At 43.0% G+C, this 18,366-nt stretch overlaps 1 protein-coding gene across 6 annotated transcripts in view; it reads right to left on the bottom strand.

The window, feature by feature from the left end:
• The window catches only part of cacna1g (calcium channel, voltage-dependent, T type, alpha 1G subunit), a 203,109-nt gene that overhangs the window by 147,664 nt on the left and 37,079 nt on the right, over window positions 1-18,366 (bottom strand). For all 6 annotated transcript variants that reach the window (XM_045710400.1, XM_045710399.1, XM_045710395.1 and 3 more), the window contains exons 4-8: window positions 12,372-12,531; window positions 9,459-9,753; window positions 5,160-5,252; window positions 3,575-4,475; window positions 2,971-3,359 (exon numbers count right to left, since the gene is read on the bottom strand). In XM_045710400.1, coding sequence (XP_045566356.1) covers window positions 2,971-3,359; window positions 3,575-4,475; window positions 5,160-5,252; window positions 9,459-9,753; window positions 12,372-12,531 — 1,838 coding nt within the window. The remainder of the gene's footprint in view (window positions 1-2,970; window positions 3,360-3,574; window positions 4,476-5,159; window positions 5,253-9,458; window positions 9,754-12,371; window positions 12,532-18,366) is intronic.

Here is an 18,366-nt window from a genome sequence, read left to right as displayed (position 1 = left end):
CCTGGCCATGGACCCTAAATATCGATGTTTTGTTCCCCGAGCCACTTAGTTATCACTTTTGCCTTATGGCAAGGTGCTCCATCATGCTGGAAAAGGCATTGTTCGTCACCAAACTGTTCCTGGATGGTTAGGAAAAGTTGCTCTCGGAGGATGTGTTGGTACCATTCTATATTCATGGCTGTGTTCTTAGGCAAAATTGTGAGTGAGCCCACTCCCTTGGCTGAGAAGCAACCCCACACATGAATGGTCTCAGGATGCTTTACTGTTGGCATGACACAGGACTGCCATTCCTGAGCAAGCTCTGTACTGGTGGTGCCCCAATCCCGCAGCTGAATCAACTTTAGGGGACGGTCCTGGCGCTTGCTGGACTTTCTTGGGCCCCTGAAGCCTTCTTCACAACAATTGAACCGCTCTCCTTGAAGTTCTTGATGATCCGATAAATGGTTGATTTAGGTTCAATCTTACTGGCAGCAATATCCTTGCATGTGAAGCCCTTTTTGTGCAAAGCAATGATGACGGCAAGTGTTTCCTTGCAGGTAACCATGATTGACGGAGGAAGAACAATGATTCCAAGCACCACCCTCCTTTTGAAGTATTCGAACTCAATCAGCATGACAGAGTGATCTCCAGCCTTGTCCTCGTCAACACTCACACCTGTGTTAACAAGAGAATCACTGACATGATGTCAGCTGGTCCATTTGTGGCAGGGCTGAAATGCAGTGGAAATTTTATTTTGGGATTCAGTTCATTTGCATGGCAAAGAGGGACTTTGCAATTAATTGCAATTCATCTGCTTACTCTTCATAACATTCTGGAGTATATGCAAATTGCCATCATACAAACTGAGGCAGCAGACTTTGTGAAAATTAACATTTGTGTCATTCTCAAAACTTTTGGCCACGACTGTATAATAACTCTAGATCTTAAATGGTTTCCCCCCCCCAAAAAAAATGTAAATCACATTTTAATATTTACATTTCCATCATGAAAAATGTCCTGGAATGTTTTCAATTGTTCTGTATTCTATTTATGTCACGTATTATGTGTTATGTATTTTAAATGAGTGTTTTGCAATTATTAGTCATGTAAATTCTGCATTTCTTCAGTTTCAGCTGTGAGCAAGAATAAATAAACTCAAACAAGCTCAAACAAACTATTCCAATGCTGCTAAAGGTCACTGCTCTTCTGAGAACATTTCTACTTCAATAACAAATTCTGTTGAGTGTGGACTCTTTAGTTCACTTTTGAAATATGACAATGCCTAACAAACTTTGATTTTTGAGTGAATTGTAACTTTAAGGGGGACTCTTAAGGGCAGACAGGTCACTCAAGACCCAAGGAGATATTCAATGTTCGTCTTGATCCCCAGGACATTGCGAGAGGCCTTAAAAACGGGCCACTAGGGGCAACGGTGAGCACTATTACCATCAAGTTGAGGGCTTGTGGACAAGGATGGCGGATGGGCGTAAGCCATAAGATCCGGCTCCGAGGGTCATGTGTTCAATCCCAGTTCTAGGCACTAGTTTTTTTTTTAAGCCTATCCCAAACCTTAACCCTTACATTAACCATTTGGAATGAATGCCTAAACTTAACTTAAATTTGACGTTTATCCCCCTTGGACAAACGTTGAATATTGAGATCTTCTTTACTTGAGCCAGTGTTTCCCAACTCCAGTCCTCGAGTACCCCCAACAGTACACATTTTTGTTGTAGCCCCAGACAAGCACACTTGATTCAACTTGTCAACTAATCATCAAGCCCTCAATGAGTCGAACCAGGTGCGTTTGTCAGGGGCTCCAACAAAAATGTGTACTGTTGGGTGGTACTGGAGGACTGGAGTTGGCTTAAGGGGTGAAACACTGGCTTAAGGATTGAAAGCACACTCCGGTGGATCTGGTATGGTGTGCTTAGCGTCCAACGGGTCTAGGGAGATCCAGAGTGTGTTTAAAGGGGATTTCTACAAGATAAAACACTCTCTGTGATCTATTATATATGGATGTGGAGGCGAGGGAAGCTGACAGCACCATGTTTAAGCCCCAGACACACACACACACACACACACACACACACACACACACACACACACACACACACACACACACACACACACACACACACACACACACACACACACACACACATCATGTATAAATGCCAAGATACAAACACACACATGCACACAATCACCTCATCAAGAATGTGTTTCAACCTATCCACTAATACAAACCTGCTTTAACACCACACGCATATACTCACATCTGTGTGAAATACAGTTACAAATACTGTGTTTTTGTGTGTGTGTGTGTGTGTCAGCTGGGCGGGAGACCCGGTGGCGTGCTCCCTTCAGGCTATGGCTTGCACACGAGGCATGTGAGAGAGCAAATGAGAGAGAGAGGGAAAGAGAGAGAGAGAAAGACAGGGAGAGACAGAGAGAGAGAGGGAAAGAGAGAGAGAGAAAGACAGGGAGAGACAGAGAGAGAGAGAGAGAGAGAGAGAGAGAGAAAGAGAGGGAGGGAAAGAGAGAGCAATCTCTTTCAGATGTCTGGGGTCCTTCCTCACCCTTCACACACACACACACACACACACACACACACACACACACACACACACACACACACACACACACACACACACACACACACAGACACACACGCTCTCCTACACTTTCACATGGTCACAATTACGCTCCCGTAAACAAGGCAGTCCGGAGTTGCATGAAACACTCAGAGGATTGGGAAGAATGGGAATTCCTCTCCGGCCTCAGGGAATGAAGTTGAGTAAAGGCTAGGAGCGGTTCAACGCACACAGCTACACACAGTCTGAACCACTGCACTCACAGGGAATAGTCTTCAGACTGCAGTTTGGCTTCTCCAATCCCAACTTTCCCCTGTCCTAGCGACACTTACCTACACACAGACACACGAATACAATCCTCCTGAGGATGTACCAAGGAAAACACACACACACTCACCTGTTCGTGGTATTCGATCCCCATACTCAGTGTATTAATCAGAATGGCGATCATGATCCCTCTTCCGAAGTACTTGCTGTCGACTATCTTCCTAAAGGTGTCACACACCAGCCTCCAGGCCCGGACCACTCGCCCTGCCGTGGTACCCAGCTTTCGCTGCCCCTTCCTGGGCTGACGGCTGTCCCGACGGTCCTTGCGGTCCCTGTGGTGGAGGTCTTGGGTGAACTCGTAGATGCCCTCGCTGTCTGAGTCCCCGGGGTTCTCGTTTCCGTCCGTGCCCTCTGACTCCCCTGCCAGGGCCTTGGCACAGTATGGGCATGACTCAGGGTCAAAGGGGAACGAGGGGTCCAGGGTTCCGATGACACTCAGGTCACGGCTGGATAGCTGGGCTGGAGGGAGGGATGGATGAAGAAGACGATAGGAAGAAAAAACAGATATACTATAGAATCTTTGATGATATTGTATATTTTCAAACATGTACCTCAGAAAAATAAATGTTCCCCTTTTCTCTCTATTTTCATCACAGTCACATCATGACTTTAATTAAAACAAGACAGAAACACCATATCCCTCTCACATGGTTTGTGTGTGTTTTATGGTGTACCTGGCATGGGTGTGTGTGTGTCCACCAGACTCTGTGGTCCCCTCTCCAAGGTTAGTGGTGGTATATTGAGGTTGAGGTTTATATTACTGATGGTACTAGCTGTAACACTGCCACTTCTAGACTCCATTAGTGCCCTGGGCTGTAGCGTGGGGTAGTTCTTAGGTCCGGGGGCAGCAAAGGGCACAGAGTTCCTCTTCATAGCCCTGGACATGGGGATGGGTGCCAGGGAGAAGGGGCTAGGGGTAGGAGCGAGGGTAGTGGGGGTGGTGGGCTCCAGGTGGCAGTCTGTGTGGCACATGATGCCCAGCGCGGGATTGGCTGGTGACGCCGGGGTCGCCAAGTTCAGGTCAGAAGTCGATGGAGGAGGACCCAACATGAGCCGTCCAGCGCCACCGTTGTTGCTATGTGAACCCGTCTCCACGTCCGCCACTCCTCCCCCGACCCCCTCCACCCCCCTACCCCCTAGTCCCCCCCTCACACTCCCATTCACTAGGTGATAGTGATGATGATGATGGTGATGTTGGTGAACCAAGTGATGAACGGACATAGAACCTTTTCTAGAGACCACAGAACCCTGTCTGGAAGCCTTCCTCCTCCTTCTGTGGCTCCCCCTCTCTCGCTCCAGGGCAGGGGGAGAGGCTGCGATGTTCATCCCAGCACGGCGCATCACGGCCCGGCAGACATGGGCCACCTGCCTGCACCCCTTGCGGATGACGTGGACCAGGAGTTTGAGCAGCTCGTCGTAGCAGGAGCCCGGCTCGGAGAAGGAGGCCAGGGTACTAGCGTTGGACAGGAAACGGATGCGCTGTTCCTTCATCAGCTGGCTCTCCCTCTGCTTGGTCTCACTGAACTGGGTGGCGATGACGACCAGACACAGGTTGATCATGAAGAAAGAGCCAATCTGGAGAGGGGCAACCAGAAACACACACAGAGTTATTCTCTAGAAAGAGTTTTGCACACCTTTTTACCTTGTTTTTATCTGCACTGTTTGGCTTTCAATTACATTTTTTTGTGCAAATAAATAAACTAAACTAAACTAAACTAGAAAGAGTCAATCTGGAGAGGGACAACCAGAAACACAGACAGAGTTAGGATAGGGACAACCAGATACATAAAGAGTTAGAACTATCCAACCTGGTGAGGGACAACAAGAAACACAGAGAGTCTATACCCACACACTTTAGGGAGTTTTTCAACTACATATCCACTGTGAGTTTAACATACAAATAACAGACAGTCCCCCAGGTTAGCTAGTGGCTAGCCTCCCAGCCTCTGAGAAGAAGCTCCCCCAGCTCTGTGAATGTGTGCTTGAGGAGATAATACTCCTGTACTGTATCACCAGGCTGTGTACTGCTGAAGGGAGTTTCAGACTGAACAGATGTTGAGTGGTGTACTGAGACATGTTGTTTCTGGAGGCAGACTTCTCTTTACATAAGGGCCTGGGAGGGCATTCAGGAGTCAAGAGTTTGCTAAGAGCTTGAATAAAGTAGCTATGCCATGGCATTGAATTCTGCTACAGACACACACACAAAAAAACTATAGATGAATTATAACAATTATCTCTCCCCCTTAGTTGGTCACTTACGATGATGAGGAGGATGAAGTAGATGAAGTTGTAGAAGGAGTGAGAATCCATCACAAAGTACATGATGTCCACCCAGCCCTCCAGCGTGATCACCTATCAGCGCGAGAAGGAGAGAGAGAAAGAGAAGAGACAGAGAGAGACAGACACACAGAAAGACAGAGATATCACACAAACAAAGACCGTAGGTCAGACATTTTGACTTCAAACCCCTCCCTAGTGCACCATCCACATCACACCAACTACTGATCTCTCTCTCTCTCTCTCTCTCTCTCTACAACAGAACAGAGCGAGAACAGAGCCACTGAGAGTGAGTTAACACTAGATCTGCTAAAGCAGTCATTTTGACTGTTTATGATTCTTTGTAAAGTCATGCCCCCCTCTGTCCTTGACTTTTCCTAAATAAGTCCATTTCAAACACTGTCGGTGTTAGAATCTTAATATTTCGAACACAACTGGAGTTATAACCAGGTTTACGAGGGCATGTCATTTCCCCACGTTGCCCCTCCTTCTCCCAACAGTAGGACCTGCTCCACTCCTTCTTCCGACAGTTAAAAGTGCAGTGCCCAGCTGATAATCCCTCTGATAATTCCCTCGAAACTGAATGCCAAAACAACAGATTAAATCAATTCAATAAAGTATGATGGGGAGAAATGGGAGAATGGGTGAGATGATGAGCAACGGGAAGTGAACGACGCATAATTATGTAATCAGCAATTGTGAATGAAGAACAGGGCGGGACATCCTACTATATTGATTAGCATTCTAATTCTAATCTCTAAATGGTATGTATCCTACTGTATATCAGTCCACTGAATCCAAGCAGTTTTATCAGTCTACTCTGGCCTAGTTGGAGTCGGCTACACAGTCAGATCGTGTGTAATAGTACATGCTGAACGGCTTTCAATATCTGGGAAAACATCCGGGCGGCAGGTGAGCGCGTGTCGAAGAATGTGGTGATGATGATTGTGGAACCTTAAATTGGCAAGGGGAGAAATGCCTCCATGGATCATTTCCTCACTTCACTGTCATTGGCAGCCAAGTCGCTTGCCAAGAAAACAAGTCTGGCCGGCACCATGATCAAAGTGAGTTGGGAGCTCCTTCCTCTGCGCAAAATAAGGCACCTGCTCAACGGTGCTGAAGAATGACAAGACGACGGGGACACAATAAAGAGAGAACCGGAGACTATTACGCACTGAAACCAAACAAAGGTATGTCAAAGTGTGTCAAGCCAGTGAAAGTTATGAAGATTTATGTCAACTGTTAGGACAGGGAATAACAGCTGAATAAAATCGAACTGATGCCATTGCGTGAAGACGCACACAAGCACGAGCTGATAATAATTGACTATTTTTGACTGCTGTCATATCAACGCTTATATTCATTATAATGCTTTGTGCTGAGTTCCACTCTTTATCACTTGGCACTTATAATGATGTTTAGGCAAATGATGTTTTCATCATTTGACCGCGCATGTTGACCGTGCATCTTGGAGGTTGGGATATATATATATTTGTTGTTATACAAAGAAGCTGTTACCGTGTTCCAACACATATGCTTTCTGTTTCATAGTTGTAACAGTCACTCCATCAATAGATTTGATTGAACTCCTGAATTGTTTATTGTTGTTATTTCTACATATAGCCTAAACTGACACAAACAAATGAAAATGCTGTTGTGTTATTTGAAATAGAATTTTTCTAATGTTGTTCTAACGTTGCCTAAGGTCTTTATGAACACCACCAATGATGATTTTTGCGATAGCATACAGTATATGAGATGTATTCGTTACACTGTTAGAATGTTGCAGTCAGAATGACTGCTCATTAGCTTAAAGGGCGGTCCGTCGAGGCTAATAGCGGAAATCCTCAATCTTCTGACTCAGGAGTATGTCTGTAAAGTCTGTAAAGACACAACTATAACACAGGGACAAATTAAAACTCGAAAGAAGTCCCTGCGATGAATAGGCTGATAAGAGAGTGAATGGAAGAAATGATATTAATGAGCTTCACTCCACTTCCATCGCCATAGCGACCCCCTTAAATCTATTAATCCCTATTCCTTAGATACAGCAGCAGTACAACCAATTATGCTCTCGGTCTCTGTGTCCCATGCACCCTAATGGAACCTAACCCTGGGAAGGATACAGCTCAAGTTACATCAAAGTCTTAAGGAGGGATCAGTCAAGTGGTTAGTCAACTGTTTGGTGTACTTCAAAACAAAGAAAGAGATAAAAACACTTTGACGATGCTGCTTTAAAAGGTTCTTTTGAACAAGATGCTGTACAGTGTAGCGTAAAACCAATTTCCAAAAGATCAGCTGTCTCTAACCCTGGTGCCAATAATTAAAGTACCACGACACTTTAAACTCGCAGGCTCTGAGTACGCAGCTGATTGCTAAGTTAGCATCAGACAGATGAGACAGTGATGCCAACTTCCTGAGACACTTCTGAAATACTGCCATCCTGGAACGTTAAATGCCTTGGATTTTATGGGTCAACAGTATTGACTGTGCTTGTGTGCATGTGGCTGCATGTACATACAGTTGAAGTCGGAAGTTGGATACACCTTAGCCAAATACATTTAAATTCAGTTTCTCACAATTCCTGACATTTAATCCTAGTAAAAATTCCCTGTCTTAGGTCAGTTAGGATCACCACTTTATTTTAAGAATGTGAAATGTCAGAATAATAGTAGAGAGAATGATTGATTTCAGCTTTTATTACTTTCATCACATTCCCAGTGGGTCAGAAGTTTACATACACTCAATTAGTATTTGGTAGCATTGCCTTTAGATTGTTTAACTTGGGTCAAACGTTTCGGGTAGCCTTCCACAAGCTTCCCGCAATAAGTTGGGTGAATTTTGTCCCATTCTTCCTGACAGAGCTGGTGTAACTGAGTCAGGTTTGTAGACTTCCTTGCTCGCACACACTTTTTCAGTTCTGCCCACAAATTCTCGATTGGATTGAGGTCAGGGCTTTGTGATGACCACTCCAATACCTTAACTTTGTTGTCCTTAAGCCATTTTGCCACAACTTTCGAAGTATGCTTGGGGTCATTGTCCATTTGGAAGACCCATTTGTGACCAAGCTTTAACTTCCTGACTGATGTCTTGAGATGTTGCTTCAATATATCCACATAATTTTCCAGCCTCATGATGCCATCTATTTTGTGAAGTGCACCAGTCCCTCTGCAGCAAAGCACCCCCACAACGTAATGCTGCCACCCCCCGTGCTTCACGGTTGGGATGGTGTTCTTCGGCTTGCAAGCCTCCCCCTTTTTCCTCCAAACATAACAATGGTCATTATAGCCAAACAGTTCTATTTTTGTTTCATCAGACCAGAGGCCATTTCTCCAAAAAGTATAATCTTTGTCCCCATGTGCAGTTGCAAACCGTAGTCTGGCTTTTTTATGGAGGTTTTGGAGCAGTGGCTTCTTCCTTGCTGAGCGGCCTTTCAGGTTATGTCGATATAGGACTCATTTTACTGTGGACATAGATACTTCTGTACCTGATTCCTCCAGCATCTTCACAAGGTCCTTTGCTGTTGTTCTGGGATTGATTTGCACTTTTCGCACCAAAGTACGTTCATCTCTAGGAGACAGAAAGCGTCTCCTTCCTGAGCGGTATGACGGCTGCGTGGTCCCATGGTGTTTATACTTACGTACTATTGTTTGTACAGATGAACGTGGTACCTTCAGGCGTTTGGAAATTGCTCCCAGGGATGAAGCAGACTTGTGGAGGTCTACCATTTTTTTCTGAGGTCTTGGCTGATTTATTTTGATTTTCCAATGATGTCAAGCAAAGAGGCACTGAGTTTGAAGGTAGGCCTTGAAATACATCCACAGGTACACCTCCAATTGACTCAAAAAGAAGCTTCTAAAGCCATGACATAATTTTCTGGAATTTTCCAAGTTGTTTAAAGGCACAGTGAACTTAGTGTATGTAAACTTCTGACCCACTGGAATTGTGACAGTGAATTATAAGTGAAATAATCTGTCTGTAAACAACTGTTGGAAAAATGACTTGTGTCATGCACGAAGTAGATGTCCTAACCGACTTGCCAAAACTATAGTTTGTTATCATTGAAATTTGTGGAGTAGTTAAAAAAATGAGTTTTAGTGACTCCAACCTAAGTGTATGTAAACCTCCAACTTCAACTGTACATGTAGCTGTGTTTCTGTGCATACAATTACATACAGTATGATGCCATTAAATTCGCTCTCTTCCAGCCATCATTGTGAGCCGTCCTCCCATCAGCAGCCTCCTCTGATGTACACATGCACGCCAATGCCATTTCCTCACCTGAAAGATGGCAATCCAGGCATAGCAGATGTTATCAAAGTTGATGGCCCCTTTGAAGGGGTTGACGTGTCCCGCCGAGCAGTTACTATAGTACTGGTTCCAGTTGATACAGGTGGTGTTGTCTGTGCTGTTGTAGGAGTTCATGTCCATCTGGCACTGGAGACCTCCCTCCTCATACAGGATGGGCACAGAGGAACACAGACGCATGCCATTCTCCCTGGGCATGGAGCAGATGAAGGGGTTCTCGTCATCGTTCTCCGTGTGGTAATAGTTCCCTAACTCGACGGACAGAGGACTGAAGAGAGAGGAGAGAGAGCGTTACAGTTAGGGTTCTAGTGGCTTTAGGCATGGAGAATATGAAGGGCTTCTGGTCATGGTTCTCTGTATGGTAGTAGTTCCCCAGGGCCACAGGTAGAGGACTAGAGTGAAGAGAGGAGAGAGGGGATAATAGCAAGGTTAGTGTAGCAGTTGGTGGAGTTCTTCCATCTAGGGTTTTCATCATTGTTCCCTACGCAATCTGTGCATTTACATATATATATATATATATATATATTTTTTTTTTTACCTTTATTTAACTAGGCAAGTCAGTTAAGAACACATTTTTATTTACAATGACGGCCTACTCCGGCCAAACCCTAACCCGGATGACGCTGGGCCAATTGTGCGCCGCCCTATGCGACTCCCAATCACGGCCGGTTGTGATACAGCCTGGAAACGAACCAGTGTCTGTAGTGACGCCTCTAGCACTGAGATGCAGTGCCTTAGACGGCTGCACCACTCGGGAGTGCACGTGTACAGTATGTCCCTCGTCTGGGTGTCTGTGTTAACCACGGCTTAGCTCTAATGGCGCACATCTCCGTCAGAGGATAGATAATTGGTGCGTCTGTCAACACAGACTCTGCCTGGAGGCGATGTGACACGCTGGATCGGTGTGTGTGTGTACGTATGTGTGTGTGTGTGTGTGTGTGTGTGTGTGTGTGTGTGTGTGTGTGTGTGTGTGTGTGTGTGTGTGTGTGTGTGTGTGTGTGTGTGTGTGTGTTTTGATGCATTAGCCACACAAGTAGCTTCAATTACTTACTGGGCCAAATCCTCCCTCTAGTACTGCTATGGCAGTTCCAGTTATATATTTATATGCTAACACATATATATTTATTTAAGCTATTTAAGCTATTTCACACTTCAGGATGGAGTTATGCAACAGCTTCTGCTGGCGAGTCAATCTGTGTTGGAGGGGATTTAATCCTTGTATCCATCATGGAGTTTAATAGTGTGCAGTTACGTGGCTAATGCAATGGCAAAACTGTGGTAATTAAACTTATGATTAAAGATGTCTTTCCATTAAAGTTCCTCGCTGTTGCAGTCTGTTTTTATGGCTTTATCTACTATTATGAAATACAAAATGATGGAATGTAACATTTAAAGAGAACCTGAAATGTTTAGTCCAAATAGAATAGAATGAAAAGTCTTCACGAACCCATAATGTAGAAGGACATTTAGTGCCTTATGAGAAAATGTCATAAATCATAACTACCATAGTGGAAATGTCATCTAACATGTATTACTTATAGAGCCCGCTGCTGTCTAAGTGTATGGGCAGTAATGGTCTCTCTCTAATCTCACTAGTTACCCTCTCCTTCCCATTTATCACCTCTATATAATCATTGCTACTCGTTTTATAATACAGGAGTGATGACGCTGCTCAGGAAATGGCGGTGGTGGCCAGTATGTCTGACGGTACTATATTTCAAGGTCAAACTTTCCCTACCCCAAGGCATTTTTTACTCAAATACTTCTAGTAAATTGTACTCAAAGTCAATGAAAAGTAATTATTACTTAAAATATTTTTTGTGGTACTTACTCAAAACTAAATGAGAAGTCACACCCACTACATTTTTTAAAGATATGATAACAACTTATCTTTTTTCCCAGCATTCTCTACTGCAGGTTGATTTTTTGGAATTGTTTTTATTATCTGTGTTTTTGCATGTACATTGAGTGATTGATTGATTAAAATGTAGATACTACACAAAGATAAATAACAGTTTTGTAAACAAATCCAATCATAGAATTTTTGCACCCGTTACTGAAATAGTTGTTCCACTTTAAATGGCTTTGGTCATCTCCTCCCACTGTGCTTAATCCTGGCAGTTATTATGACTGCAGGTTGCGGCTGAATACAAATTTCAACTGTTGGATATTCTAACGCTGGCTAGATTCCAACAGGAATTAGACATCACTTTGCAAACTAGCATAATGTGATTTACAGTTACAGTTGCAAGATTCTGGTTAATTTCCCAGGTTTTCAGAACTCCTGGTTGGAAGATTACTGATCATTTTGGGAAAGTTTGTGGAATTCTGCAGCTAGACTTGTAGGCCTGATGTGGCCTGTAAACTATGAGTTTCAGGTCTATGTATAAGGCCTTATGTCATGGGTGGTAACTCTACAATTCAATCGAAGAGCCAAGGCACACTGGTAAATGATTGGATGCGTGGCTTAGTGGGGGAGTTACATTTTAGCATACCTTACTCCAAAAAACTGCATTTGTATTACTCATATGAAGGTCGTACTGCTCACTTCAGCTATTATACGTTTCTTAACTGAATTTTTGTGAGGTCATCGGTTTCCTCAAAATGTGTGTGCAGCTAGAACTTATCTGGTTTTACAGCGTATCAACATCCCACGTTCTGGAAACCAAGCAATCCTCATCAACAGCCTGCACACAGATTAAGTAACAGAGGCTCATTTACTGTAGAAAATAAACTCACCTCGTTTGCCTCAGACCTCATTACCATCTAACCAAACCCATTCAATTCTACCCTCTTCTTAACCCTAACCCCCCCACCATCACCACCACCACCACCACCACCACCACCACCACACACCCGCGCGCGCACATACACAGTTCTACTCACAGTGAGAAGTTCTCAGGCAGGAAGCAGCGGTTCCTCAGTAGCCCTGCCCACAGCTGCACGCCCACGATGCCGAAGATGAAGAAGACAAAGAAACAGAGCAGCAGGACATTCCCCAGCATGGGCAGGGTGTCCAGTAGCAGGGTCACCAGGATACGCATACCTAAAACACACAAACACACAGACAAACAAACACACACGTTGTTTTTAATACCTTGTCAGACACATACGTATACAGATATCAACACGTGTCCGGTATCATACACATTCCCACACACACCAGTACACATACACATCTTTATATACAAGTGGAGGAAAATGGAATGGTTCAACTACAGTACACCACAAGCCCAGATGGTACATTGTAATAGTGACAACGCAGTATACCATTCCTGTCTCTGTGTGTCAGAGTACACTGTGCACGCCTGAGGAGGACAAGTTAGTAACTTCAGCAGCTCCTGTAACTGCAGTAAAGCGCCTCAGCTTTACACACAATCTCTTCAGCCTTCTCCTCACGCTCCTGCCCACACACTCCCCAGGGCCTATCACTGTGTGACTTGCTCCTCTCTCCCTACTAACCAGACAGTGGTTAAATCAGGGTTATTGGCCATGGCCAATCTCTCTATGTTTCTTTGATGAGGCTGATTTGTCTGGGATTTTCTCTCTCTCTCTCTCTCTCTCTCTCTCTCTCTCTCTCTCTCTCTCTCTCTCTCTCTCTCTCTCTCTCTCTCTCTCTCTCTCTCTCTCTCTCTCTCTCTCTCTCTCTCTCTCTCTCTCTCTCTCTCTCTCTCTCTCTCTCTCTCTCTCTCTCTCTCTCTCTCTCTCTCTCTCTCTCTCTCTCTCTCTCTCTCTCTCTCTCTCTCGGCATGGGAAACATATGTTTACATTGCCAAAGCAAGTTAAATAAATAATTACTAAAAGTGAAATGAACAGTAAACATTACACTCACAAAAGTTCCAAAAGAATGAAGACGTGTCTGTATACAGTGTTGTAATGATCTCCCTCCCTCCCTCCCTCCCTCCCTCCCTCCCTCCCTCCCTCTCCCATGGAGATCCTCTCTTGTTAAGCTCGCAGCAGAAACAGGTGACTCAGGCGTCAGTAATGAGAATCATTTTCCGATCAGGATTTCTCTGGGTAATTGGAGGAGCCGGGTTAATCCCTGTCTGCTCAATGACTACCACCACCACGGGGAGAACCAGCGAGAAATTAGTCGATTTTGGAAAGAAAGAGACAGAGCGAGGGAGGAAGAAGAGTGAGAAAGAGACAGAAAGTGGGAGAAGGAGAAAGAGAGAGGATGGAGAGTGGGAAAGATAGCGATAGAGAGACAGAGAGCAAAAGAGAAGGAGGAGAGAGAGCAAGAGAAATGTGCACATTTGAAAAGAAAATGGGTAGGGAGCAAAATAGGGAGAATGAAGAGAGCTCTCAGTAGAGATAAGAAGCGAGGGATGGTATCATCGGAGGAGAGAGAAGAGAAGTGAGCCACAATGAGAAGCATGTCTGGGTAGATAACAGGCGTGTCGACAGTTTGGGTTCACATCCAGCTGTATTGTGTCTCTCTATCTAGTCTCACAGTCATCAGCTTTTTACAGCTACGCTGCCTGATGGGGAACAGATACACAAGACACAAATCCAAGCCTAACACAGTAGTTGGGTCGTTCCACCAATTCGGTGCAGTTTGAGAAGTATAACTTGGTAAAAAAAAAACATTTGGTTTGACCTAATTTTAACATTCTGTCATAAAGAGCACATGTTCAAGAGGTTAAATAAATGTAAAAAAAGACTATAGTTAGTGCCTATTAAGTGCCAAATAAAGTCAATAAATCAGCATTTTGACATCTGTGCACTCTCTGTGACTTTTAGGAAGATTTTAAACCACAACCCCAAAAAATAATCCACGTTTTCACCATCATTGTAAAGCCCTAGTTATTTTGTTGCTTTGACAAAGCTATTTCTGAAGATGATTATTTATTTCATGTGATTAGTGATTCATTGAAGTCTGTCCCTCATTTTAAAGTCAACCCTGTTACAGGAATTGAAGTCTCTTTTTAATATGGTTGAACTATTCCTTATTAAAAATGTATTTCAAAAGAAACATTGAACATCTAATAGTCAAATTATAGTGTAAAAGCAGGTGAGCTGGTTCTATAATCTTTTTTGTCATTGTCTGGTGTTTTGTGGTGAAAAACTGAGTGGTCTAGCATAACACATCAACCCTGTGAAATTGTTGAAATATTTTAACATTTAAAAAAAGAAATTGTCCCTCCCTGTTGCAAACAACAAGCTTCCATTCCCCCGTCACAGATGGATTCATGGCTGATTCAACTAGCAATTACCAGGTGGAGGGCCGTTCAGGGGAATTTTTCCCAAATATGATACATTTCCACTTCCCACTTGGTTCCGAACAAACCATAAGACTGCTAACCATCCACTGTAGAGCAGTATAGCATAACTCTGGTTGCGTGTTATATACAACAAGGTTGCATTTTCAATCCCAGTGATGGACACAATTGTTATTATTATTATGTTTAAAAAAAAATGTATTACCCTATCACAAACCTTAACCCTTACCTTAACCATTCGGAATGAGTACCTAAATGTAATATTTTAACCCTATCCAAAAGCTTAACCCTTAACCTTCTAAATTTGACGTTTGGAGCAACTTCAAAATTTGAAGTTTGGACAAATGGAATGATCCTGAGCAGTTTGGAGCAACATCCAAATGTAACATTTGGAGAAATTTGGAAAAATGTCTTAATTCTGCAGTGACACTGTGACAGCTTGTTGCTATAATAAAGAGCACTTCATTTAATATAACAGGCTTTTGAAATGCAATATTGGTGCACAATTCCTACTTAAAATATTAATGGGATGCAAAAAAACACTTTTTCGTGGAGCAACTCGGGTAGCTGAGATGTTAAGCTACAAGTTATAAAATATTATTTTATACCACAGGGAGATATTCTACAGAGTAAATAAATGCCGACTCACACTTAGATTAAATGGAAAAGGAAGGGCACATTTTTTATTTAACTAGGCAAGTCAGTTAACTTCACTAGGGTAGGGGGCAGCATTCGGAATTTTGGATGAAAAGTGTGCCCAAAGTAAACTGCCTTCTACTCAGGATATGGATATGCATATAAGTTGTAGATTTGGATAGAAAACACTCTAAAGTTTCCAAAACTGTTAAAATAATGTCTGTGAGTATAACAGAACTGATATGGCAGGCAAAAACCTGAGGAAAATCCATCCAGGAAGTACTATTATAGGACCCAGTTCACGATCTCTATTGCTTCTTCTACATGTGGCCAGTCTTTAGGCATTGTCTCAGGCTTTTACTCTGACAAATGAGGGAGATACAGCACTTTCAATGAGAGGACAGTGGAAATTTCCAGACATGAGGCCAGTCTTTAGGCATTGTTTCAGGCTTTTACTCTGAAAAATGAGGGAGATACAGCACTTTCAATGAGAGGACAGTGGACATTTCCAGACATGAAGCCAGTCTTTAGGCATTGTTTCAGGCTTTTACTCTGAAAAATGAGGGAGATACAGCACTTTCAATGAGAGGACAGTGGACATTTCCAGACATGAAGCCAGTCTTTAGGCATTGTTTCAGGCTTTTACTCTGAAAAATGAGGGAGATACAGCACTTTCAATGAGAGGACAGTGGAAATTTCCAGACATGAGTCTATTGATAAAGCTTTGGTCCGGATGAAATATTATTGATTATTTATGACAAAAACAACCTGAGGATTGATTTTAAACATCATTTGACATGTTTCTACGAACTTTAATTGTAAAAAACGTACCCGATTTAATCTGGTTACTACTCCTGCCCAGAAACTAGAATATGCATATAAATCTGTTGCATCTCTATCGAAAATACAGCATCTGTGCTGTAATGTGACACTTTCTAAGGCTTCCATTGGCTCTCTAAAGCAGCCAGAAAGTGGAATGGGGTGTCTGCTGTCTCTGGGTGAAGAACAGCAGGAGAATTTGTAAGTGGTCAGCCTGGGGACAGTGACACTGGAGATGCGCGGTCACGAGACTACTCAATTGTTTTCTTTCAGCCTTTGAATGAATACAACGTTGCCCGGTTGGAATATTATCGCTATTTTACGAGAAAAATAGCATAAAACTGATTTTAAACAGCGTTTGACATGCTTCGAAGTACCGTAATGGAATATTTTGAATTTTTTTGTCACGAAATGCGCTCACGCGTCACCCTTCGGATAGTGACCTGAACGCACAAACAAAACGGAGCTATTTGAATATAACTATGGATTATTTGGAACCAAAACAACATTTGTTGTTGAAGTAGAAGTCGTGGGAGTGCATTCTGACGAAGAACAGCAAAGGTAATCCAATTTTTCTAATAGTAATTCTGAGTTTAGGTTGTACCAAACTTGGTGGGTGTCAAAATAGCTAGCCGTGATGGCCGAGCTATGTACTCAGAATATTGCAAAATGTGCTTTCGCCGAAAAGCTATTTTAAAATCTGACACCGCGATTGCATAAAGGACTTCTGTATCTATAATTCTTAAAATAATTGTTATGTATTTTGTGAATGTTTATCATGAGTAATTTAGTAAATTCACCGGAAGTTTTCGGTGGGTATGCTAGTTCTGAACATCACATGCTAATGTAAAAAGCTGGTTTTTGATATAAATATGAACTTGATTGAACAAAACATGCATGTATTGTATAACATAATGTCCTAGGAGTGTCATTTGATGAAGATCATCAAAGGTTAGTGCTGCATTTAGCTGTGGTTTGGGTTTATGTGACATATATGCTTGCTTGAAAAATGGCTGTGTGATTATTTGTGTCTATGTACTCTCCTAACACAATCTAATGTTTTGCTTTCATTGTAAAGCCTTTTTGAAATCGGACAATGTGGTTAGATTAACGAGAGTCTTATCTTTAAAATGGTGTAAAATAGTTGATTGTTTGAGAAAATGTAATTGTGGTATTTTAGTTGGTTTTGTATTTCGCACTGTGCGATGCCATTGGCTGTTGGCTAGGGGTTCCGCAGGCGGAATGGGGTTCCGCTAGCGGAACGTCTGTCCTCAACAGGTTAAACCCATGTATAACACTTGTATGTTTCATGAATTTTTATAATGAGTATTTCTGTTTTTGAATTTGGCGCTCTGGACGCTAGCGTCCCACACCCCCTAGAGAGGTTAAGAACAAATTCTTATTTTTATTTAACCTTGATTTAACTAGGCAAGTCAGTTAAAACCTCTTTGGGCTAGGTGGGACTCTGCAGTCCCACCTGGCCAACATCCGGTGAAATTGCAGAGCGTGAAATTCAAAATACAAAATTCGTAATATTAAGCATTCATGAAAATACAAGTGTCATACATTATTTAAAAGCTTAACTTCTTGTTAATCCAGCATTTGTGTCAGATTTCAAAAAGGCTTTACAGCGAAAGCACACCATGCAATTATCTGAGGACAGCGCCCTGCGTACAAAAGCATTGCATACATTTTCCAACCAAGCAGAGGCATCACGAAAGTCAGAAATAAATCACTTACCTTTGAAGATCTTCCTCTGTTTGCAATCCAAAGGGTCCCAGCTACATCACAAATGGTCCTTTTGTTCAATAAAGTCCATCTTTATATCCCAATAAAATCAGTTTAGTTGGCGAGCTTGAATCAGTAATCCACTTGTTTCCCTTGTTCAAAATGCATACAAATGAATCCCGAAAGTTACCAATAAACTTCGTCCAAACTAGTCAAACAACGTTTCTAATCAATCCCAACCAAATGTGATAGAGCCTGGATTCGAACCAGGGACCGTAGTGACGCCTCTTGCACTGGGATGTAGTGCCTTAGGCCACTGCGCCACTCGAGAGCAATGACAGCCTACCCCGGCCAAACCCTAACCCGGACGATGCTGAGCAAATTGTGAGCTGCCCTATGGGACTCCCAATCACGGCCAGTTGTGATACAGCCTGGAATCAATCCAGGGTTTGTAGTGACACCTCTAGCACTGAGAT

This window comes from Salmo salar, chromosome ssa28, assembly GCF_905237065.1.
Source record: "Salmo salar chromosome ssa28, Ssal_v3.1, whole genome shotgun sequence".
Classification (NCBI taxonomy): domain Eukaryota; kingdom Metazoa; phylum Chordata; class Actinopteri; order Salmoniformes; family Salmonidae; genus Salmo; species Salmo salar.
The sequence above is the reverse complement of the archived record's forward strand: the minus strand, read 5'-3'. Positions and strand labels throughout refer to the sequence as shown.